General features: G+C 39.9%; 1 protein-coding gene across 1 annotated transcript in view; it reads right to left on the reverse strand.

The window, feature by feature from the left end:
- The window catches only part of epha5 (EPH receptor A5), a 106,259-nt gene extending 96,523 nt beyond the window's left edge, over nt 1-9,736 (reverse strand). Inside the window, exons 1-2 of the mRNA XM_079804515.1 lie at nt 9,462-9,736; nt 1,100-1,164 (exon numbers count right to left, since the gene is read on the reverse strand). Of these exons, the coding sequence (XP_079660641.1) occupies nt 1,100-1,164; nt 9,462-9,552 (156 nt within the window). The 5' untranslated portion in view covers nt 9,553-9,736. The remainder of the gene's footprint in view (nt 1-1,099; nt 1,165-9,461) is intronic.
- Nucleotides 9,737-26,280: the final 16,544 nt, after the last annotated feature.

The following is a 26,280-nucleotide window of genomic DNA, read 5'->3' on the forward strand; positions in this document are numbered from 1 at the left end:
TCTGTATTCAACTTACAGAAAAAGCATAACGATGACCTCGGGCGAGAGGCGTTACACTTTCTTTGTAAGTTGAATACGGAAGGCGGTCCGCTGGAAGCTAGATATTTTACTTTATAACATGTTAAATATGGACATGTTAAATATTTTTGTGGATTACTTTTGTAATGGATGGATGCACTTTTTTGGTCTTCAAATTTTGGGCCATTATAAAGCTTGGAAAAGCCAGGACATTTAAAAAAATAATAATTACTCTGATTGTATTCGTCTGAAAGAAGAACGTCACATAAACCAAGGATGGCTTGAGGGTGAGTAAATCATGGGTGAACTATCCCTTTAAGTGCAATGTTACAATAGCCAACAGAATGTTCAAAAGGGACCATCAAAATAAAGTGTTACCAAATCTTGAAAATCAAGTGATAGCTTAGCAGGGGTGCAAAAACTAGAAGTGAACACTGGATTGCTGAACTATTCTCGTATCAGCAAACTTGAACTGGGTGATGTCTTTTTTTTTCGGGGTGGGGGTTAAAAACAGCACAATACTGACAGACCTAAAAGAATACTGGTATATTTATTTTCCCGTTCTGTTCAAGTTTGTAACTGCTTATTCATTCGACAGCCTGTCAAAAACCACCAAGATACTCAACACCTATGTTCCTTTTCTGCTGACAAACCATTTCATCTAGCTTCAGCTTTCTTCACTTTGGTATTCTCAATGTATTATGTCAAACAACAGAAGGAAATAAAAAAAAAAAAGACAAAGTTGGCCATTTGTCATTAAAATTCAACACATTGTTCGCAGGGTTTACCAATCGGCTGCCTCAACAGAAATAAATTACATTCTGAGTGTCACAAAGAAATTAGAACAGCAGGTTTAGTGTGTCTTTGTGCCTCTTTTAGAACAAAAAGGGCTTCCCTTCGTCTCTGTTTGTTGCTGACCTCTCGTACTCCCTCACTCTCTGTGCTGCGCTCGCCACGTTCTATTATTTTTCACTTTGAAACTGTCTTTTCTGCCATCAAGGGAATTGGGGACCTTGAGATGTTCTCCTAAGCCAGCTTTTAACTCAAAGTGCAGAGAGACAGGAAGATGTGTGGAACTCACCCCATTCTTCGGGTAGGCGACCCACCCCAGGTCACCAATTACAGAGCGAGAGTCCAGCAAGTTCACTGCAGGAGAACAAGAAACAGTAACAAGTCAATGATCTGGAGAAAGTAATGTAAAAATAACATTTATATGCAGATTGCTTAACTTCACAGATCACATTAGTTCTGTCATGACAACTCTTGGAGTGTTTGGCATGGTAGTGGATATGACAATATTTAAATGCTTGGACAATATTTATACATACACACCACGCTGCTGTGAGCAAGTAAGACATGCTGCTGCTGTACAAAATAGCATACATTAATTACCTGTATAGCAGATCTACACAGGTGGAGCTGGGGAAGAGGGAGGGTTTCTGAAACTGCGCTGCACTGCTATAGCAAATGCTGACCAAGTTTTTGAAAGTCTAGCAGTGATCTCATTGGCTACTGATACAGAAGGAACCAATCAGCTGTGCCCTATAGAGAATGATGTGATTGCAAGCAGATTGAATTAAGGACCTGTCAGCCAGCACCATCTAGAGTTTCATGACAGAACTTTGTATTTGTCCTTTATCACAATATCATCTTCATTCGTTTTTGTACTATACTGTAGATTATCCAACATTTTTTTAAATAAATGTATTTTAATTATAATTATTATCGCATTAATTGTACTTCACATTAATTTTTTCACAATATCATCTAATTCAGGGTGATCTAATTAGATTTGACAGGTTGTCAAATCTAAAGAACTGAAAGGGATTGTATCACATTTGTTGATATTGTATCACCTTTGTCATGTTGTTGATATCTGCATATACCAATCAGAAGAATTTCATCTAGTTTATTTTGGCCATGTTCAGAATACCAGCAAAAAGTAGATTTTTTTTGTTTGCATCCAGATGGGTCTGGACAGAACAAAAAAAAACATGGAATCTAATTTTTTTTTTGTTTGTTTGTTTTTTATTTCAAATCACATATGGAGGTAGACTGGGTAAACCCAGCCCGATCTGCCAGCTATTTGATTTCACCCTGCAGCTCAGGCTGGAAACCTGTACATTTTCCTATCCTGCTTCCATTACAAATTTGCGGGGACAATCACAAACTGGCTTATATACCTGGCACGCTATTGGCGGGTTTAACGCGATGACGGATTAAAAAACGATGGATAGTTGGTCGGATTGGTTGAAGGACTATCCGATTGCGTACAGAGTCATTTGAACTATGCCCGTTGATCACGCCTCTTGTGCAGTAGAAAATACAGAGCAGACTCCCCAGACTAATGTTCAATCTTAAAGGTCCCATGGCAAGAAATTTTCATTTTATGAGGTTTTTCAACATTAATATGAGTTCCCCTAGCCTTAATATTGTCCCCCAAGGGGCTAGAATTTTTTATCGGTGTAAACCGAGTTTTGGCTGTCTTTCTCTGCCTTGGAGAAAATGACAGCTCAGATGAGCTAATCTTGAATTTTCCTGTTATGATGTCATAACCATATTTCTTTGTCCTCGAGAGATCATGGCTTGTGAACAAGTGAATGCAGGCAGTTTCTCCGTGTTTGGATGTACAAATGAAAACAGAAGTGTTTTTTCAGTTCCTTCTGATCTGTGATCAGTGATCAGTGATTTCTGATGTGTAGCTAATTATTCAAGTTCACACAGAACTTTATTATTCGTGCACACACTGCGGCTTCTCTTTCTCCCGACAGAACGGTGTTTTCGTGTTTTCTATCTTTTGAGTCAGTGTTTTTGTATGTCCTCGTCGCGTCTATCTGTTCTCAAATGTGCATAAAGTCGTGAGTTTCTGCTCAACATCGGCAGAGCCTCATCTTTAGAGATAAACCTCACGCACTCCGAGGCTCGGGCTGCACTGACCGGTCAGCCTTCAACATCACCGACCCCCACTACTGCATCTCGCCCACAGCGGAGGCGCCATACGCGGCGCGAGATTAAGCAGAAGGGGGGTAAGCGCGAGGTATCCGGGCTAGGCTAGACAGCTATCCCCACAATAAACTGGATTACATTCGATTACTGCCCTGTTGTGTCTTTGTTTGCGCTCTGTACTCAATGTGCGTCACTGATATGATAGTTCATATGATAGGAAAATATCTAAAAAATAATGCTATAATCAACACTTACTCGTAGCTCGTTCATCTCGACAGCTGTAATGGTACATTACACGTGTTACAAAGTTGGTAGAATAAGGAGGAAGACGGGCTCGGCGTGACAGGGACTTGTGTTTATTCAGAACTCTCAGATACAAACAAAATAAACTTGCGCTGACAGCACTCTCACAACTCAGTAGTTACAATATAAATTTGTTGGCAATCGTTCCTTCTCTGGTCCACTAGTGATGACCGGTTCGCGAACGAATCGTTCTTTTGAACCGGTTCTTTTTAGTGAACCGCTCGAACCAGTTCACCAAATCAGACTGAATCGTTCTAAACGGTTCGGGTCTCGAGTCAGCGCTGATCCATAATTTACTAAAGTTACTAACTTTCTGACATGAGTGACAGTCCCTCCGACTAGAAATAAACTAATAACCTGAAGTATATGCTAGTAACTACAACAGTTTTTACTGAAGTCTCACAGCAGACACGCCCCTTGAAACATTGCATTCAGCCAGAGGGCAAACATCAGTATAGAAAAAATGCCTTTTATTTCTAAATTATGACATTTTAGATTAGATTAGATTAGATTAGATTCAACTTTATTGTCATTACACAAGTACAAGTACAAGGCAACGAAATGCAGTTTAGGTCTAACCAGAAGTGCAATAGCAGCAAGTGCAGGATATACAACGTTTGCATAAGTGCAGGACATGGATATGTACTGAGTATATGTAAATATATCTATAAATAGAGAGATGGTTATTACTATAAACAGAATTTACAGGTGAATATGTACAGTGAATAATATACAGATGGTTATTACTATAAACAGAATTTACAGGTGGATATGTACTATGAATATAATATACAGATGGCTTTTACTATAAACAGAATTTACAGGTGGATATGTACTATGAATATAATATAATATACAGATGGCTATTACTATAAACAGAATTTTACAGATAGAGGTATACAATGATATGTTAGGCTAAAATGAGGAATATGGCAGTGGATTAAGGTAGTGCAATAAATTATGGACAGAAGCTATCCGAAAAAAAAAGTGTAAAAGTGCAGTGGAAGTGATTGCATATTACAGTTAGAAGTACGGTGCAAAATACAAATGTAAACAGTTGGTACTGTAAAAACAGTCGGCAGTGCAAATGAGCATAATCCAGTATGGTATCCGGTATGGTAGTGCAAAATGCATAAGTAAACAGTTGTTACTGTAATAAACAGTCGGTAGTGCAAATAACAAAGTGAAGGTGGATGTGAGGTAGGAGAGTTATCAGTATATGAGGGGACTGGATCAACGGGGGTTTGAGTTCAGTAAGGAGACAGCTCTGGGGAAGATTTTTACATTTATGATGTAAAAATCATACTAACAATATAAGTACACCTCAGAATACAATATAAAATAAAATAAAAAATCCATGCCATGACACCTTTAAAAGATTGAGCTTGGTCTGGTGATAACTAGCCAGACAAATATGGAGGTGGCTTGAAATGCGATTCCTATCCTATTTTTTACAGGTGCGTCTCAGTCTGGATGATCTGGCTGCTCAAATCTGATTTAAAAATGTATTTTGTGTCACTATTAATGCGACACAATGATAACCTCAAAACTGGTGATGGAAGTATTCATACAGTGTTCAAATGGTATGTAATTTGTGGCATTGTGGGATTTTCCTGTGCGACGGAGGAGTTCTGCACTGCTTATTTGGAGAGTGAGATTTTTCGAGTGAGTCGGTTTTAAAAAAGCCTTGTTTACGTGAGCATGCCTACGTCATTACCAAAGCAACCGATGCAGATAGGTTGGTTATGTCGCTGGACACACAACTCTTATTTGATCACATGCAATTAATCTGAGAGTCTGAGAGAAAAAAAAAAATCTAATTTGCCTGCAGTGTGAACATAGCCTTTGAGTCAATTTGTTTTCATAGGCATTCATCATGAGTAAAGAAAGAATACACATGAAAATGTGTGTATAAAATAGATTTTACGTGTTATGCCATTAAACATTTAATTAATCTCATACAATAAAATCACTGATTCCAATTAATGCAATAATCAATAAAAGTTGCACATATGTAAATGTATTTTAGATGTTGTCAGTATGTTGATATTGTAATATCATCAAAAATGAACGAGGACTTGGGTCAAAATTGCAACCACAAATATCAAAAAAATTTATTGAAATTGAAATAATATAATATTATATTTCATATTTTAAATATTTAGATGGGAGTGTATTGTAATGGAAAATCTAAAATGAAGATTTGAACACAGTGTGTCTCATATGGTTTGAGGGGGGGAAACCCTCATAAAGGTAAAATCAATCCCAGATGGAAAATATCATGTATCCAGACACTTCTGCATCTGAACACCAACAAAATCACATTGGCTTGTTACAATATTGATCAAAATCTGTCTGAACACTGAGAACAATCATTGAAAAAATGCCCTATAGGAAAATAATAGAACAAGGAAAAATATTTCTTGCCTAATCTTTGCCCTTGGTTAAATTGAGTGCATATTCTTTGTGAGATTTCTATAAAACAATCCTGTCTTTTTTAGATTATTGTGCCAGTATTTGATACGCAGAGTAGGTCACAGGTCCTTTTTTTATCTGCTGGAACCTTTTACGAATGAGTACCGCCACAGCTAATTAGATGACCTTTACATTCACAGCCCGATATGGGCTGAATTTTAATTTGACCTTGTGTTGATCAAAGGTTGTGTGGCGAGACTATTTAGCATGTGTGAGATGACTCACAATAGCAATATAATTTTTGGCTCCAAAACAACAAGATAATGACTTAACCAACACAAATGTCACAATGGTGCTAAAAAAAAGAACGTAAAAGCAAGGCCATGCCTTGAACATTGGGGGGATCAAAAGTTTGTTTTGGGTGTTGGTCTTTTTATATAAATAAATGTAATAATTAAAGGATTAAAATGGATTTAATGGAATAAAGAAAATAAATTGAGTCTAATTGTCGCCTAGTTGTTAAATAATCCATTTAAACTACTTGCAAATAATATTTTATTTAAAAATATACACACAATTGCTCTTATTTGAATGTCCAATTTGTCAAAAACGCACAATGTTTGTCTCGTCACATTATGAATGACATAGATCATGTAAATGATAGAATATTTTCAATTCAAAATGTCGAAATTCCATAAAAAACAGGTTAGCATCACTGTATTTTACCGAGGGTTGTTAAACATATATATATATTGTACAATAGTTGTCGAATATTAAATGTTTAGCTACGTATATCTTACTATGCATTCTTACACTTTAAAACCTAAAGCATCGCTTTGGAATTCACACTCGTTTTCGGTGAGCAGTAAGACCCACCTTCTTTGATCTGATTGGCTATCATTTCGACATGGTCAAGTGCTGTTAGACTGCTGAGGCAGACCAGCCTAAAAATGTAACTTTTAAAACTGTCATCATAACAATAAACAGAGCTGTGCGTAATGGAGTGCAGCCGAGTATATCAAATATATCAATAATATCAAATATTGGGGGGGCAATTTGGCCATTTTTAATTATTCGGGGAACTTGTCCCACTAAATGTCTATGGTGGTTACGGCCCTACATTTTTCTTCACGCCCTAATCAATAAATTGGATGCAAGTGAGAGATTATTGATCTTATGTGTAACCCCAAATTTGAGACTCATACACATTAGAAGGGGAAAAACACTAAATTACATTTCATCTGCTTTTAACACCCAATGAAATAGCCTGTGTGGCCCATTTAAAATGAGGTCTAAATGTCTTTCGTTTGAATGACAGACATTGATGTGCATTGTCCTACTTAAACTGAAAAATATCCTGGGGAGAATCACATAAATCTAATTAGCATGAAGAAGTACAGTTCTGAACTAGATAAAAGAGAGGTTATGTCCATCCTTAGGCAAATACAAGTGTTTAAGAGGTGCAATATATGGAAATCTAACTCTGAGAGGGGAAGAAAACATATTTAAACACAGCACAAAAAAGCAAGCCGTGAAAGAAAGATTCTCGAGAAACACTGACTACTTCGGGATATTTTCTAGCTGGCAAATATTCAGATTTATTGCCTTTCTCCTTTGGAGTACTGAAGGTTAAACAGTACAAATGCAACGGCTAAAATTGTTCATGTTCATTTAAAGTGTTTTAAAAGCACATTGCCCTACAGATTACAGTTCACCACAGGCAAGCAGCTCTCAGAATCGACAGGTTCGTTCGAATTTCGCCCATACTTGCAGCTATTGTGATTTTCAAGTGGCCGTTGTCCTTCCGCGTCTGCCGGGCCATTGTGCCAGTCTGTGTAGGCACCCAAGCGCCCTCCCCCCATCCTGCTCTCATTTTTATTGTGCCATCATCAGCGTACAATCAATCAACTCATCCCCACACTTGTCATTGCACTATCCATATGCTGACTTCTGCTCATTAGAATATTTACATATTCTATAGTCCGAGCACTTCAGCCCGAGTGATAAATTGGAACACATTCATTTTAGTTGCAGATAATTTGCTGACATTTCCCATGGTGACAGCGGGAAAAAAATGTTTATGTTTGCTAGTTAAAATGTCCAAAAGCTTGAAAGGGTTTCATGCAAATATGCTGTTCTATCCTGAGAAATAAAGCTGTAAAATATGGAACTGTGCCTGATGTTCTCTGACCACTACAAAGCAAATTTAGGGAACTTTGATGCACGCCGTGTCTATGTTTCCTTTGTCTCTACGCCTCTAATGCAAATTCACCATCCCACGTGTACAGCTATCACAAATTTTTTTTTTTTTTTTTTACCAAAAGTGCCATTGTGGTCCAATGCAACATGTTTTTAGAGCTGTCTGATCCTTTCTATTACATGTTTAACCTCTGATATATTTAAAACCTTCATAAAGTGCCTCATCTTTGTCTCCGTGCACTGTAGAAATCATATTGTATAGGCATTCCTTTTCATCCTGCAATAATATAGCATTTAATATCTATGTCCTAAAGAATATGCTACAACAGGTCTTAAAATAGACTATTGAATCTACTTTAATAACTTGTAAAGCATCACTGAATAGTGCTTTCATTCTGCTCATCTTTGAATGGATGTTCTTATTGAACAACACAATTCACAAAATCTTTAAAGGGCTCCATTGAACATGTTCAAAGGAAATGAAGCAATTCACAATACACTTTATGACTTATATATCCACGTTTTCAGTGTGGCATAGTGATGTTTAAATAACACCAGGCTGGGAGTTTGGTGAACTGTATTCACTGATGTTCAGGAACTTCTGCTCCATTAAACGGTCTGGTTTGAAATTATTGCTGGCTTTATGGACTATATATTACATAATGCTTCACAAACGACATAACATTTCAACCTGTGTAGAGCCACATGTAACCGTGTATACCATAAAATACAGAGAAATACCCATAAAATGTTCTAGAGAAGATCTGATTGGTGTTTGATGAATTTATACTTCTTCATGTGTATATTGTGGACCCTGTTTATAATGTCCTGTATTTATTGTAATATCTGTGGTATGTTCTGTGCTGTACAGTGTCATCATCTAAATATGTCTGTCTATCTATCTATCTATCTATCTATCTATCTATCTATCTATCTATCTATCTATCTATCTATCTATCTATCTATCTATCTATCTATCTATCTATCTATCTATAACCAAAAGGGTTTGACAGTTTAATGCCAACTTTTTAAGTTCTACACAACTGTGTTTTATGGCTATTTAGAAGACCTTTGTATAGCTAGTGGTTATGAATCTAGGACATACAATTAATAGGCTACATCAAATAGGGACAGTTGGAATAATAGTTAAAAACGTTAGTGGCAATGCATCTTAAGCATCTTAAAACAACAACATCAACAACAACATAATAATGGTTCTATTTAAGACCAAAGGTGTTTGGCAATCTGATATCAATGGAGACCTTTTTTAAGTTCTACAAACAACTTTTAAATTTTATTTTTCTGGTCATGTATAAAGTAGCCTATTGTATACCTGTAATGTAGAAAACTCGTTATCTGAGAAACATTTAATGAAACATCACGAACTTTTGTATTATTCTCCAAACAACCATAGCAACCCAAGAAACCAATGGATCCAAAAATGGCTCTGAATAAGAAAAGCGTTCTTTGCTAAACCATTGAAGAACCTTTACTTCCAGAACCGCATGTTCTCTTTGCGGACTCCAGTGTCAACCATCATATCCCTGCAAATACCACCTTTCCCAAAGCCCATGTCTTACCTTCATTGCTAGGAATGCTGAAAGTCCTGAACGCGCCGAGACTGAAGACGCAAATCCAGGCGATGTAACTCCACCGTGAACGCATACTCATCGACTGAAGAAATGTGTCAAATGAATGAATGTACTGAAATCACATCAGCGCTGAAGCGATCCTGAGAGAGTTACGGAGGACATGAGGACCGCTGACCGTAGACACGCAGGAATAAAAACACATTTGAGCGGAGAGAAGCGGCGCGCACGTTGCGGTGAGTGTTGAAGCGCTCCCGTTTGAGACTGGCGAAGCTGTCAGACACCCACACAGCCGACAGCATGAGGAGGAGGAGTAAACGATTACAGCTCTCCAATAGACATCAGTGACTGCTCAAGACATGAGACTCATCTAGACTAATGAAGGTGTAAGTCAGACGAATAATGGTAAAAAAAACAAAAAAAAACAAAGACATCTTTGTGCACATTGTGTCAATCCTATATTGATCGTGTTTGACTTATAATAGGACACGGCAATTTCCCTAATGAGCTTAATAAAGGAACACTTTTGATGAAGATGCATGCATTACAAATGTAACGATGATAGATTTGCACTTTATATATATTTTAATCCATAAAGTATTGTAGCTATTAGCTAAGAAAATCCTGATGGAGACTATTAAAAGCCCAAATAACTCTATCTATCTATCTATCTATCTATCTATCTATCTATCTATCTATCTATCTATCTATCTATCTATCTATCTATCTATCTATCTATCTATCTATCTATCTATCTATCTATCTATCTATCTATCTATCTGTCTATCTGTCTATCTGTCTGTCTGTCTGTCTGTCTGTCTGTCTATCTATCTATATATCTATCTATCTATGGGTTTGGCAGTTTAATGCCAACTTTTTAAGTTCTACACAACTGTTTAATGGTTATTTAGAAAACATTTCTATAGTGGTTAAGTATAATGAGGACATACAATCAATAGGCTACATCAAATAGGGACAGTTGGAATAATAGGTTAAAATGTCAGTGGCAATGATAATGCAATAGTAGTACATCTTTGTATTACAGTTTTTCTCAGTCGCTTTGGTACATTTCTCGAATCATCCTCGACATTTGCAAAACAGTAAGTGCATTTCTCAAAACAATTTGTACAAATAGCAAAACGCCATGGATTAGGCTACCTGCAAAAGCCAGTCTTTTAATCAAAATCCTTTGTTTATCTCTCAAAAGTAAATATCTGTGTCAATGAACAGGTCAGTGCCATCAGAATGACAAGTCCTTGTGTATGGATAAGTCATGTTGTCAATATAACAGTGTACTCTGGAGGGATGTTCTGATGTAAACTATGGCTAAAGTTTTGATGACAATTATTGTCAATTGTAGGTTACGCCTTAGTGTATGTGGGAGTTTGATTGCAAGAGACTGGAAGATTCACATTTACACTTTTACTGTTTGTACTGTAATTTGTTGACAGACCATGTCATTGCGATACAGAAAGGAAAAGACTGCACTGCATAGCACAAAGAAGAAAAAAACAAAAAACAAAAGTAGAAATGTGAACATAGGACAGTCTCCTTAGGGAAAACTACATGCAGTGCTGTAGGAATTACTTAGTGCTTAGTCTTCCTACACCTCCTGACGTTCCTGGCTGTTAGGCCACAAATTCTCATCCACATCACAACGAATATCTTTAGAAAAAAATTAGAATGGAAATGTAAAATATGCTTGACATATTATGACAACTTGTTCAACCATTATGCATGTAAAGACTTATGCTATGAGATAATTCCTAAATGTTGTGGGGGGTGAGACTATTCAACAGAGACCCATTATAAAACATTTTGATCAACATGGCATAAGCAACTGATAATGTAGGAAACAGCAGAGAATTGTACATAATCATTTGCATGGATGTACCAAAGCATTTGCAACTTGTTCAAAGAAACTGCTTTTTCGATGTGCACAAGTGTTACGATGTGTTTTGAGAATTTCAATTCTGATCTGAGAAACTGTGTGAGATGTCTTTTGGTTCATCGGATCACAAGTGGACGATGATAAATACAGTTGTAAATGGGATCTAAAACCAACACATGCTCATTGGAAAAAACGTACCTGTGGCAACATGTTTGCAAAACGCAAAATACATACTAATACATACACATTACTGCAGTTTCCAACAGAAATTAACACTATGGGCAGTAAAACAGCAAGTACTTTTAAACATTTTCATACACAATTATGATTACAGGGGCAGATTATGGATTAATGACTTTTCACGCGGCACCTTGCACAATATTGCGTTATGACCTCAAAACACTTTTGTACCATAGTGCATGAATTCATAACGAATATATTTAGGAGTTTGCATCACTTAACCAGCTCCACGTTCAGCTTTTCTGACATGCCAAGCATGTTTGGTAGCTCAGCTGGTACGGATTTGTACTTACAATGCTGAGAGATTGGGTACGAATCTCGTGAAAGACGAGTCACGACAAAAGAGTTCAAAGACAAGAGTTCAAAACACAAGCTAAAATGGCATGGTAACAACTGTGTTTTTGTCACATTTGCTTTTGTTAACACTATCGGGTAGGTTTAGGTTTTAGTGTAGGTGTACATTATTTTAAAACGTGTTGAAGCATTAAGCTTTTAGTGCCACTCACTCTGACATTTTAAATCACAATTGCGGAAATATGTACAAACACCAACTTAATAAAATGTTGCCATATTCACGTTCATCTGTTCCGGAAAAAAACTAAACATGCTTTTAGCACCACTCACTGGACATTTCACTTTGAAACTTTGACGCAATGTATTTTGAATTTTTTTTTTTTGCCACAGGTATGTTTTTATATTTAGTCCAGGCTGTCTAAAACGGTTTGAGCTGATTCACTTTCCACTACTTCCAGAGATAGTCAAAAATGCATGACCGAATTGCTCTCGTAGTGTAAATGCTCATGTGGTTAAATGCATTCGAACAGCCACAAAAGAACACCTACTCACCTAATGCATGAACATTATGGGAAGCGCGCTAACCAGACGGGATTTAAACTTTGGCTGGAGTCCCAGTTTGGTTTGAAGATGAAAAACGTACCAAGCACAATGTTCTCTCACCATTTTTGATTTCTAACACACACTCACAGCGTTCGGTGTGGTCTTGAGGCTGTCAGAGCAAAAACGAAAGCTGATGCTTTCGTCCATTTCCGTTGCCTGAAGTCGTCATACTCAGAATCTAGTCAGAATATGAGTCTGATACTGATCCATTGGGCTGTGATTATGAGGCGTGTTTCAGCCGAACCAGGAAAGAAAATGCATCTGCACTCGATTGGATAGGTCTACAACCAATCATAGCAACGGAGCGACGCATAGTTGTCCACAGAACTCAACTGCACGCACACTGGAAGAAATAGAAGAAGAAGATGAGTGTAAACGATCTTTGCCGGAGTTGTAAAAATAATTTAAGGATATATCGGAGTATTTACCAACACGATAATCATTTTTGAGAGAAATAGTAAAGGTGAATGCATATATGAACAAGTTCTCCATTTAGGATTAGAACGAATTCAACCCAAGCGCTCTTTGGTGACATGAAGGGACAATTTGATTGGTCCAAACAGCTCTGGTTCGGGCATAGTTGCTCCACAACGGATCAAGTCCAGACCGAACTTCCCGACCTTAAATGTTGTGGACGGGGCTAAGTTCGGCTGTTCGTCCATTAGATTGAAAGATCTGGGGAAAAAAACATACATTTACCTGCCATGGATCCACCCCGAAGAAGAAATCAGGACAGAAGTGGTTGAAAGTGGACAAAAGAGATTACAACACCAGATGTAAACGAGAATGAATCTCCCTCGTCTACTTGTGATCCGATCGACCAAAACACATATTTATACCAGGTGTAAACCGGGCTTTAGTGTTTATGTAATATATGCACTTATAGTTTTGTAAGGAAAACATGTAAAGTAAAACACTAATAATATGGCATAGTAATTTGCACTATGCGAACTACATTTAACTATACATTTTCCTCAAAGCAATAAGCTTTTGCAACATTAAAATGTAAAGATTTACAAGAGCAAGTCTGTATTCACAGAACAAATGTGATTTAAGCTCACATGGCCTTTTTATCTGCAGCTCTATTTTTCACTGCATTCTTAAAATCCAACTTTAAGCCGAAGCGGCACTTCCACCCACAAGATAAATGTGGCTCAATGACTGCAGCTCAATCTCTTTCATCTGCATGATTATACATATTCCCGTGCCGTGCCCTCCTGACACATCCCACGCTCCTCAACGTCCTCATTCACCAGACACTCACAGAGAAATTCAGCAACCAAAATCAGACTCAGATCCTGAGTTCAAAATGACAAACTAAAGAACAACAACGATGGCTTTGTCTTCAGATGTCAACAAAAACAGAGAAGGAAAGAGTTGGGTTATACAAACGTATCCATTACAGCATCATTGTTTCAGTTGCATGTGACACCACACAATCATGGTCAGGTCCTAATGATTATCCTCTAGATAAAGAAGGCTTAAACACCTACAAAAGTATTTAAATCTGTTTAAATATGACACATCCCTCTAATCTAAGATGTTATGATATGCATCACTGAGTCATTGATAAAATTGCTTCCACAAGTCACCTCAAAGTCTTCAATGTATGTTTAAGAGCAACTATTATGGCGTTCGAATGGTTCCATCAAGACATGAATTTGAAAAGCTACCAAGCTATCTAATGGTCTTTAAAATAAGGGATTGATGTAATGGTATTGATATAATATATATATATATATATATATATATATATATATATATATATATATATATATATATATATATATATATATATATATATATATATATATATATATATATTTCATAATATTCACCTGCTGTAAAGTTGGTTGTGAAATCAGTTTTGTACTACGTAGTTGGTGGGTTTTTACGGCTGTGACATTAAGCCAGGCTGTTAAATATGGGTTGGGAAATGCAGGTGGCAAATTTTTTATTCCTTGTGGAACCATATGTAACTGTCACATGCTGGCTAGATGCAGAAGAACGATGAATACACATTTAATACAATGACATAGAGGAAAAAAACAAGTGTTTGTGAAATTAGGTTTAGCTAATGCAACCAACATGTGCAAAAAAAACAAACAATATATATATATAAATCAATATATATATATACGGATAAATCAAATGTTTTGGGGAGTTTCTGTGGCTGTCATTCATTCACCACACCGGTGTGGATCCTGTACATCGGAATATATCACATATTCTACGTCTTGTAAATTATGAACAAAATAAGAATTTTCATAAGAAAATGTCATCTGAACTAGTAAGTAACATGTCTGCCACTTTTGTCTTGACCAACTGAGGAAAAAAAAAAACATTAAAATAAATTGTTCTATTGAATCTCCATCTTCTTCCGCTTTATCCAGGGCCGGGTCGCGGGGGCAGCAGTCTAAGCAGAGATGCCCAGACTTCCCTCTCCCTAGACACTTCCTCTAGCTCTTCCGGGGGGACACCGAGGCGTTCCCAGGCCAGCCGGAAGACATAGTCCCTCCAGCGTGTCCTTGGTCTTCCCCGGGGCCTCCTCCCGGTTGGACATGCCCGAAACACCTTCCCGGGAAGGCGTTCAGGAGGCATCCGGAACAGATGCCCGAGCTACCTCAGCTGACCCCTCTCGATGTGGAGGAGCAGCGGCTCTACTCCGAGTTCCTCCCGAGTGACTGAGCTTCTCACCCTATCCCTAAGGGAGCGCCCAGCCACCCTGCGGAGAAAGCTCATTTCGGCTGCCTGTATCTGGGATCTTGTCCTTTCGGTCATGACCCAAAGCTCATGACCATAGGTGAGAGTAGGAACGTAGATTGACCGGTAAATCGAGAGCTTCGCATTATGGCTTAGCTCTTTCTTCACCACAACAGACCGATACATCGACCGCATTACTGCAGAAGCTGCACCGATCCGTCTGTCAATCTCCCGTTCCATCCTCCCCTCACTCGTGAACAAGACCCTTAGATACTTGAACTCCTCCACTTGAGGCAGGAACTCTCCACCAACCTGAAGTGGGCAAACCACCCTTTTCCGACTGAGGACCATGGCCTCGGATTTGGAGGTGCTGATCCTCATCCCAGCCGCTTCACACTCGGCTGCAAACCGTCCCAGTGCATGCTGAAGGTCTGGTTAGAAGGGGCCAACACGACAACGTCAACCGCAAAGAGCAGAGATGAAACCGCGTGGTCCCCAAACCTGACACCCTCCGGCCCCTGGCTGCGCCTAGAAATTCTGTTCATAAAAATTATGAACAGAACCGGCGACAAAGGGCAGCCCTGCCGGAGTCCAACATGCACCGGGAACAAGTCTGACTTACTGCCAGCAATGCGGACCAAACTCCTGCTTTGGTCGTACAGGGACCGGACAGCCCTTAGCAAAGGACCCCGGACCCCATACTCCCTGAGCACCCTCCACAGGATGCCGCGAGGGACACAGTCGAATGCCTTCTCCAAATCCACAAAACACATGTGGACTGGTTGGGCAAACTCCCATGAACCCTCCAGCACCCTGTAGAGGGTATAGAGCTGGTCCAGTGTACCACGGCCCGGACGAAAACCAGACTGTTCCTCCTGAATCCGAGGTTCTACTATCGGCCGTATTCTCCTCTCCAGTACCCTGGCATAGACTTTCCCGGGGAGGCTGAGAAGTGTTATCCCCCTGTAGTTGGAACACACCCTCCGGTCCCCCTTCTTAAAAAGAGGGACCACCACCCCGGTCTGCCATCCCAGAGGCACTGTCCCCGACCGTCACGCGATGCTGCAGAGGCGTGTCAGCCAAGACAGCCCCACAACATCCAGAGACTTGAGGCACTCAGGGCGGATCTCATCCACCCCCGGTGCCTTGCCACTGAGGAGTTTCTTGACCACCTCGGTGACTTCAGCTTGGGTGATGGACGAGTCCTCCTCTGAGCCCCCAGCCTCTGCTTCCTCAATGGAAGGCGTGATGGCGGGATTGAGGAGATCCTCGAAGTATTCCTTCCACTGTCCGACGACATCCCCAGTTGAGGTCAACAGCCGCCCATCGCCACTGTAAACAGCGTTGGTAGGGCACTGCTTCCCCCTCCTGGGGCGCCGGATGGTTTGCCAGAATCTCTTCGAGGCCAGCCGATAGTCTTTTCCATGGCCTCACCGAACTCCTCCCAGGCCCGAGTTTTTGCCTCCACAACCACCCGGGCTGCAGTCCGCTTAGCCTGCCGGTACATGTCAGCTGCCTCAGGAGTCCCTCAAGCCAACCAGGCCCGATAGGACTCCTTCTTCAGCTTGACGGCATCCCTTACTTCCGGTGTCCACCACCGGGTTCGGGGATTGCCGCCTCGACATGCACCGGAGACCTTACCGGCCACAGCTCCGAGCGGCCGCTTTGACAATGGAGGTGGAGAACATGGTCCATTCGGACTCAAAATCTCCAGCCTCCCTCGGGATCCGGTCGAAGTTCTGCCGGAGGTGGGAGTTGAAGATCTCTCTGACAGGGGGCTTGGCCAAACATTCCCAGCAGACCCTTACAGTACGTTTGGGTCTGCCGGGTCTGTCCAGCTTCCTCCCCCGCCATCGGATCCAACTCACCACCAGGTGGTGATCAGTTGACAGCTCCGCCCCTCTCTTCACCCGATAGTCCAAGACATACGGCCCCAGGTCAGATGAAACGACCACAAAGTCGATCATTGACCTACGACCTAGAGTGTCCTGGTGCCATGTGCATTGATGGACACTCTTATGCCTGAACATGGTGTTCGTTATGGACAAACCGTAACTAGCACAGAAGTCCAATAACTGAACACCACTCGGGTCCAGATCAGGGGGGCCGTTCCTCCCAATCACGCCCCTCCAGGTGTCACTGTCATTGCCCACGTGGGCGTTGAAGTCCCCCAGTAGAACGACGGAGTCCCCAGTCGGAGCACTTTCCAGCACCCCTCCCAGAGACCCCAAGAAGGCCGGGTACTCTGCACTGCCATTCGGCCCGTAGGCACAAACAACAGTGAGAGACCTATCCCTGAGCCGAAGCCGCAGGGAAACGACCCTTTCGTTCACCGGGGTAAACTCCAACACATGGCGGCAGAGCTGGGGGGCTATAAGCAAACCCACACCAGCCCGCCGCCTCTCACCATGGGCAACTCCGGAGCGGTGAAGAGTCCATCCTCTCTCGAGGAGTGTGGTTCCAGAGCCCAAGCCGTGCGTAGAGGTAATTCCGACTATCTCTAGTCGGAACCTCTCAACCTCACGCACAATCTCAGGCTCCTTCCCCACCAGTGAGGTGACATTCCATGTCCCAAGAGCCAGTTTCCGTGTCCAGGGATCGGGTTGTCTAGGCTCCTGCCTTCGACTGCTGCCCGATCTTCTCTGCACCGGCCCCTTACGGTCCCTCCTGTGAGTGGTGGGCCCACGGGAAGGTGTCCCTACGTCGCTCCTTTGGGCTGAGCCCGGCCGGACCCCGTGGGGGAAGGCCCGGCCACCAGGCGCTCGCATACGAGCCCCAACCCCAGGCCTGGCTCCAGGGTGGGGCCCCGGCTGCGCCGTACCGGGCGACGTCACGGTCCTCCTTTTTTTGGTCATCATAAGGGTTTTTTTAACTGCTCTTAGTCTGACCCGTCCCCTAGGACCTGTTTGCCTTGGGAGACCCTACCAGAGGCATATAGCCCCGGACAACATAGCTCCTAGGTTCATTCGGGTACTCAAACCCCTCCACCACGTTAAGGTGGCAGTTCAAGGAGGAGATTCTATTGAATCTAACGATTGCAAATTATTATTATTGTTATACTTTGTTCTCAAATTGTTAATGTTAACAACATTAACATTAGATCATTGTGTGATTTTAGTGTGTATTAGCGTTACCTGTAGATTTCAATTTCTGTACAGTTTAATCTGACTACGGGTGAATCTCCAGTTGTCACTGATGACTTTGGACCTTTCAGGATTACAATCGGCCATCAAAATTATATGTTTAATTATTCCAGCTGCTGTGAGAAAAGGCTATAAATGATCTGCCACCTGCAGCATCCTGACATACGATACTACATGTGATTCCTTCTTTATGTATACAGACGTGGCGTAATGACGCAAAGACGAACGGCGCCATGCTCAAATTTCCTGTGGAAATCTACCAGTACCACTCAAATTATAACACATTATTACAAGCTTACCGCTGTGAATCGGGCTAGGGTAAGGATATAGTTTTGAACATTGACTAGTTATATGTACTTGCTCAAAAATTTATTTTGGATCATTTTTAACCAATAAAAGGACTGCAGTTTTAACTTTCTATTTATTCAATTAATCCTGAAAAATGTTATCATGGTTTCCACAAAAATATAAAGCAGCACAACTGTTTTCAACATTGATAAAAATCAGAAATGTTTCTTGAGCATCAAATCAGCACATTAGAATGATTTCTGAAGGATTATGGGACACTGAAGACTGGAGTAATGGTGCTGAAAATTCAGATTTGATCACAAAAGTAAATTACATGTTTAAATACAAAAATGTTATTTTAAATTGTAATAATATTTCACAATATTATTGTTTTTACTGTATTTTTGATTAAATAAATGCAGCATTGAGCATAAGAAACTTCTTTAAAAAACATCTTACTTACTAAGAAGTGAATCTTTAGGGCAATGAGTATTGAGTATGACAAGTCCAGTTGTTGTCAAAATGCATCTTACATGTTCCAATACTGTTGATTGATTGAAAAACTTTATTAATCCCAATAGGGAAACTGGTTTGCCACCAACTTAGACCATATACAGCCAACAAACTCAATACACAACTAACAGACAGATAAATACATAATTCTGCATTAAAAGACTATTACAACCTGATTAAGAACCAGTGAGACATACTGTTATGTATACATACTGTTATGACATACTGATACTGTTTCACAATTCAAAAGTACAGAATGCAAAAACATATATATATATATATATATATATATATATATATATATATATATATATATATATATATATATATATATATATATATAGTTTAACATTGTTTGTTGAAATATCTGACCGCTGCAGGGACAAAAGACCTTCTCATTCGCTCACTGGAGCACCACAGCAATCGCTCACTGAAAGAGCTTCTGAGTCCTTTAAAAAGATTGTGTAGATGGCCTTCAAAAAGCAAAAAAAAAATTTGTTTCGACCTTATCCTCTTCTCCACAGTAACCTCAAGTAAGTCTGGTGTAAGACCAATAACCGAACCAGCTCTCTTGATCAGCTTACTTATCCTATTTTTGTCCTCAACAGATATGTAGCCCCCCCAGCAAAGTACAGCATTAAAAATGAACAATAGCTGGGTCCGAGTCCACCTTCTTAAGTCCAAGTTCTTAAAGGTGAAGGCTCTAATGCTATTGACTTTACACTTTTTTTCTCATGCTATAAACATGGCCAAAATTTTAAAAAATTTGTTGTACATATGCGCACATCAACCAGAACTAGAGCAAGAGTGTCAACAACGAGCTTTGTTTGGGTTACGGAAGTCGTCTGGAGCAGTGTCATTTAGTTTTAGAGCATATGATGTGAACAAACACGAACATATAGTGAATCGAAAGTTATCTAGGGAGTGTGTGTGTGCTGGAGATTATTTAGCTCTGCCCACTGCACGCCAGCTCAAGCTCGCCTGTTTTCAGAAAGAATCGGTACAGCATATCTGTCTTTTATAAATATGATAAAACTAAAGACTCTTCGGACATATGAAGGATGCAATAGTACTCTATAGCAACCCATTCTTACTCCCAAGGCGTCAAAATCCGAAGCATTGTCAAGTGCCTTCCGCGTCACAACGAAGACGCTAAAGGCACCCCTAGGCGTCACTATATCGACGCGCTGGGTGCTCCATTCATTTCAGTTGTTTACCCAATGCGTCAGATCAGGATGGATTTTATTCTTTTCATGTGTAAAAGCAGACATGATTTTATTCATATTTTATTAATATTTAAAGGTTACTTTTATATTTTGGAGCAGCTAACCCAACTCCTATCCTAAACCTACCCACTCCTAAACAATATAAAACCCGTAACAGGCAAATACAAATACAGTCACAGGTATTTATTGCAAAAACTGACCAAAAACAGTATAAAAGTATTAACTGATGTTGCATTTCAAGTCTTCTGAAGTCACACAATGTCTTTACGTAAAGAACAGAGTTGATCTTAATGTTTTAATCGCTGAGATGACGATCCCGCCGCAGCGTGAACGCACGCATTCATATCTCATTCAAATAATACACACGACTCTTTAGCATGACGCATTCAGTCACAAGACTAATGAGAGTATATTACATTTTACTATCAAAGCTGACGTAATGACGCAATTGGTCACAAGACATACGAGAGCCAATGCAATTTCACTTTGAAAACTGACGTAACGGGCGGCAATATTTGAAATTTCATGTGTTCATGATCTTCAGCGGATGGAGACGCTGATCGCTTTTGGGGATTTCCTTCACACAAATCAATCGCTTGGCCTCGGAAGACTTGGAATATTTGTACTTTTTGAATAAATTGTGCATGCAGTCGTATCTGCCTGTTATATCTGTGTTTTATATACCACACAAATGGGTAGGTTTAGGGATGGGATGGGGTTGGGTTACATGTTAAAACGTGTCTAGATAGCGTAAATAAAATTTTGCTGGCTGATTAAATTGGGAATCACAGTCCAACATGTCATAATGGCAAAATCATAAACCAATCAAAACCAAAGTTTTCACATTGAAATGAATGGAGCACTCAGCGAGTCGATATAGTGATGCCTAGGGGTACCTTTAGCGTCTTTATTGTGATGCGGAAAGCACTTGACCATGCTTCGGACTTTGACGCCTTGGGAGTGAGAACGGGTTGTCTATAGGAACTCAAGATTAACATGAGATTGGCAGAAACCGTGCGTGTTATTGTCACGATTCATCAGTGAGAGTGCCCCTGATTACCACCAGAGGGCACTCCACCCTGGACTGTCACTCCATCAAGGACTACATACCCATAATCCTTTGCACGGACTCATCATCGCTCATTGTTTACACCTGTGTCTCATTTACCTAATTTCCTCTGCCTATATAAACCATGTTCACCTTGTCATTCACTGTGAAATCTTGTTAAGTGTAATACTGCCTTTCTGAGCATTCTCCCTGGTTTCTTGGTCTTGGATTACGCTTTTGCCTGTCTCTCCTGCCTTGTTTGGACTGCTTGTCTGTGTATGACCTTTTGCTTGTTTTTGACTACGATTGTGGATTACCCTTCAATAAAGCTGCCTTTGGATCCTCAACCATTCAAGCCTTGGAGCAGTCCGTTACAGTTATACCCCTTTTAACCAAATTTGTTTGAGTGGGAGAGTTTTTTAATATCTTATCTTAATTTATGTTGTTGTTGTTTTCTTCTTATATGTGCATTTGACCGTCCTCTGAAAAATTAAAAAATGTCAATTTCGAGTACAAGTCCACCTGAGAGCATCTGTGTCCTAACCCTAACCCCAGCTCTTTTTAAAAGGCTGCAGCTTCTAAATTAAAGAGTGAACTGGATTTGTCATAGACTTCAGCAAAGACCAACCTTAAATCAGCAGGGTCTTTGCCACCACACTCAGAGCGGAGGCTTGGTTTAGGCAGGCACAGCTGAGCTGTCACTACTGATAATCATGTCCTGGCATTAAAGAGAGAGAGGACTTGGATAAAAGTAAAGGAAGAGGAACAATCTGAGAGTCAGCACACACAATCTCAGAGCAACACACTTGTGCATTGTGGGATGTAGAGGGTGACTCAGAAGCCAGTGGGTAGTCATGACTGATAAAATACAAACTATAATATGGTTAGACATAAGAGGGCACTTCACATAACCACACACTAAAAAACATTATGTGAGGATAAACTTAGGTTATATTATGGCTGTCTGAAATATGTGATTCTGATTGGTCAATCTCCTCATGACTATTTTCTATTTGACTATATTTTAAAATGTCTTTTATTTCTGTTATGCAAATCTGAATTTTCAGCATCATTATTCCAGTCTTCAGTGTCACATGGTCCTTCAGAAATCATTCGATTTGATGCTCAAGGAACATTTATGATTATTATCAATGTTGAAAACAGTTGTGTAAAACATTTTTTTCAGGATTCTTTGATGAATAGAAAGTTCAAAAGAACAGCATTTGTTTTAAATATAATCTTTTGTAACATTATAAATGTCTTTACTGTCACTTTTGATCAATTTAACGCATCCTTGCTGAATAAACGTATTCATTTATTTAAGTTCTTTCCCCCAAAATATTCATAAAAAATTCTTACTGACCCAACACTTTTGAATGTTAGTACAATGTTGCAAAAGTTTTCTATTTCAGATAAAAACTGTTCTTTTGAACTTTCTATTCATCAAAGTATCCTAAAAACTGTTTTCAACATTTATAATAATCATAAATGTTTCTTGAGCAGCAAATCATCATAATTTCTGAAGGATCACGTGACACTGAAGACTGGTGTAGTGATGCTGAAAATTCAGATTTGCATCACAGAAATAAAATACATTTTAAAGTATATTCAAATATTATATCTTATATATAGTAATATATATATATCAAATATTATATATAGTATATTTTACATTTTAATTATATTTCACTGTATTACTGTTGTATTTTTAATAAACATAAAAGCAGCCTTGGTGAGCATAAGAGACTTCTTCTAAAAACATTAGCAATCTTACCGATCAAAAACTTTTGAAGGGCAGTGTTTACATTTTTTATAAATTTTAGTTTTTGTTATTTCAGTACGTCATGTTAACCCTAGTATGGTGTTCGGGTCTGTTGGACCCGTTTTCATTTTTTATCAAAAGAAAAATGAGACGATGAATTATTTTTTCAAACTGAGACTCATTGGCCTTGGCTCATTTTCTGTGAGGAATATATATCAGAACACATTTTCAATGACCACACACTGTATACCCCCCCTACACATTTATATTACACACAGGATGTTCGGGTCCACTGGACCCGGGGCTAATAAAAGTGTGGAAATTGTAGGTCCTGTGTACCTTTACTCTGTCCTCCACCTGTCAGGGCCTGCTGTTAGTGTGTGTATTTTCATGTATATGGTTTATGAGGACACAAATGTGTATAATGACAAGGGTATTATAACATAAACATGGTTTATGACGACATCTGTGTCCTCATACTAAAACATACTAAATGGTGTTTTTTGAAATTCAAAAAATTCCAAAAGTTTTCTGTGATCGGTAGGTTTAGGGGTAGGGTTAGTGTAGGGGGATAGATTATACAGTTTTTACATTAGGAAAAACATTATGCCTATGGAGAGTAACCATATACCACATATCCAAGTGAGTGAGTGAGTGTGTGTGTGTGTGTGTGTGTGTGTGTGTGTGTGTGTGTGTGTGTGTGTGTGTGTGTGTGTGTGTGTGTGTGTGTGTGTGTGTGTGTGTGTGTGTGTGTGTGTGTGTGTGTGTGTGTGTGTGTGTGTGTGTGTGTGTGTGTGTGGGGACTGGTAATCCCTACGTTATGGGGACAAAATGTCCCCACAAAGATGGCAATGTCCGAAATCCGTCCTTGTGGGGACATTTTTTGGTCCCCATGAGGAAAACATCTTATAAATCAGACTAAGTGATGTTTTTTGAAAATGTAAAAATGCAGAATGTCTCCTGTGATGGGTAGGTTTAGGGGCAGGGGCAGTGTAGGGGGATAGAATATACGGTATGTACGGTATAAAAACCATTACGCCTATGGAAAGTCCCCATAAAACATGAAAACCCAACGTGTGTGTGTGTGTGTGCGCGTGTGTGTGTGTGTGTGTGTGTGTGTGTGTGTTTGTGTGTGTGTGTGTGTGTGTGTGTGTGCGTGTGTGTGTGCGTGCGTGTGAGAGAGAGAGATTGTGTGTAAGTGTGAGAGAGTGCAAGAGTGAGTTTTGTTTCTACCCCTGCCGTTCCCACACGAGGTTGCAATTCTTAAATGTGATCTAACAAAGGTAAAGAGAAAATATTAACCATATATGCTGTTTATATTGCTTGTAATTGGGATGCAGTAAATATCTGTTGAGTATTTTAACGTAACATTTTTGATTGTGTTGAATTAAAAACCCAAAAATGCAGCGGGTCTACCAGACCCACGAACACTGGCTGGATAACAAAAATATGAACACCACACAAGGGTTAAACTCTATTTTACTACATTAAAACATGATTAATGTTGCCTTGGCACCTAGCTGAAATAAAATAGTTTAATAAGACAGTTATTATAGTTATACATTATTATATCATCAACTAAAACTATATCATCAACCCAAAAACAATGGTGTTCCAAATGCCTTTGATCTAGAAAATGTGCAAACATCAGAAGGAACTGAACCGTTATTTACATTAGACTAAAAAAAATCCCAAGTGGGGGGACGTTACCTCCTCATTTCAGAAGTTCGCCACACAGCACTAATGACATTGTAAGTATTTTGACAGGATGAACCGCTATGCAAAGCAAGTGATGAATACCCTCATCAGCTAAGTCTCCTCATGTTACTCTCCCAAATCCCTGAGGTCCAATCAGTGTTGTGGGTTGTGTGATTAGAAGTGTCATATGCATGTGCAACCTCAACAGCCACACATGGTTGTAACCTCAGGTTATCTAGCAGGAAAACATAGACCGACCACTGTAACCAGGATCAAAATGTTGGTGGTTTCTCTTTGCAGCCCCAAACTACATTCACTGTCAGTTTGTCTGAGGATTAGAGTATAAATCAGAGTATTACCAGAGAAGGTTTTCCATGTACTATGGAGAGTTTCTATGTGAGATATTCGCACATGCACGGTAACAGACGGGCTTGCCATTTTAACAACCCACTCTTCTTCTCCCCCCTCCCTTTGGACTAAGAAGATTTGTGGTTCAGACAGCTGGGCCTGGCAGTTCATGGCCCAAACCAACCCTCCTCAGTATTTAACACCAACCCCAGACGCGTTTCTGAGTAATTATCAGTTGATAGATTGGGATAATATGCAAATATCTGCTCACATCCATGATGAATGAACTTTATAGCTGCATTTTGAAAATCGTAATGCAATAATATGTATAATGATGCAATAATTGCTGCACACTGCATAGAGAATTTCACCATGTCTTTGCGACAAAATCATAAATGACACAAATATGCATTATCCCCAGCCACTAGTCCAAAGATAACATACTGAGTGCCGTCAAGATCTATTATTCATTTCCATCCTACACATGTTATGATGGTTTTAATTAGAGACAGAACTTCTTTCTGACATTGTTTTGGAATAATGAAGCTCTAAATGACCCTGATGTTAAATGTCTGTCTGTCAGTATTAGAGACTTGTCAAGTTGCAGGCCACAATACTTATACAGTAGTAAAGATTTTCCAGTGTGACACATTCAGTCACACTACAATTGGAAAAATTAGCTGGTCACATTTTATATTAGGTCTGCGGAGGGTTGCGGCGGACTCAGACTGTCACTGAGCCTGAGGGAGGGCAGAGCTAAGCTGCAGGGGTGGGGAGCTGGTGAAATGGTGAAATGGTCCATGGTCAAAAGCCGGTGATGTCCAACCCAGGTGCAGCTGGCAGGTCGAGGGAGCCCGGTAATGTTGCATGGCCGATGGTCATCAGTGGGGGAGGGAGGGAGGAGTGGAGGCAGAGGAGTTAGGGTGATGGGCTGAGGTGGAGTGGTGGGGACAGCGGCCAGAGGAGGAGTCAGGGAATCCCCCAGCCCAGTTGAGGATGGCTCATGGGATGCCCCACACTCTAAAAAACCTTGGGTTATTTTTTCTAGGTATC

This window comes from Gobio gobio (assembly GCF_949357685.1).
Source record: "Gobio gobio genome assembly, chromosome: 22".
NCBI lineage: Eukaryota > Metazoa > Chordata > Actinopteri > Cypriniformes > Gobionidae > Gobio > Gobio gobio.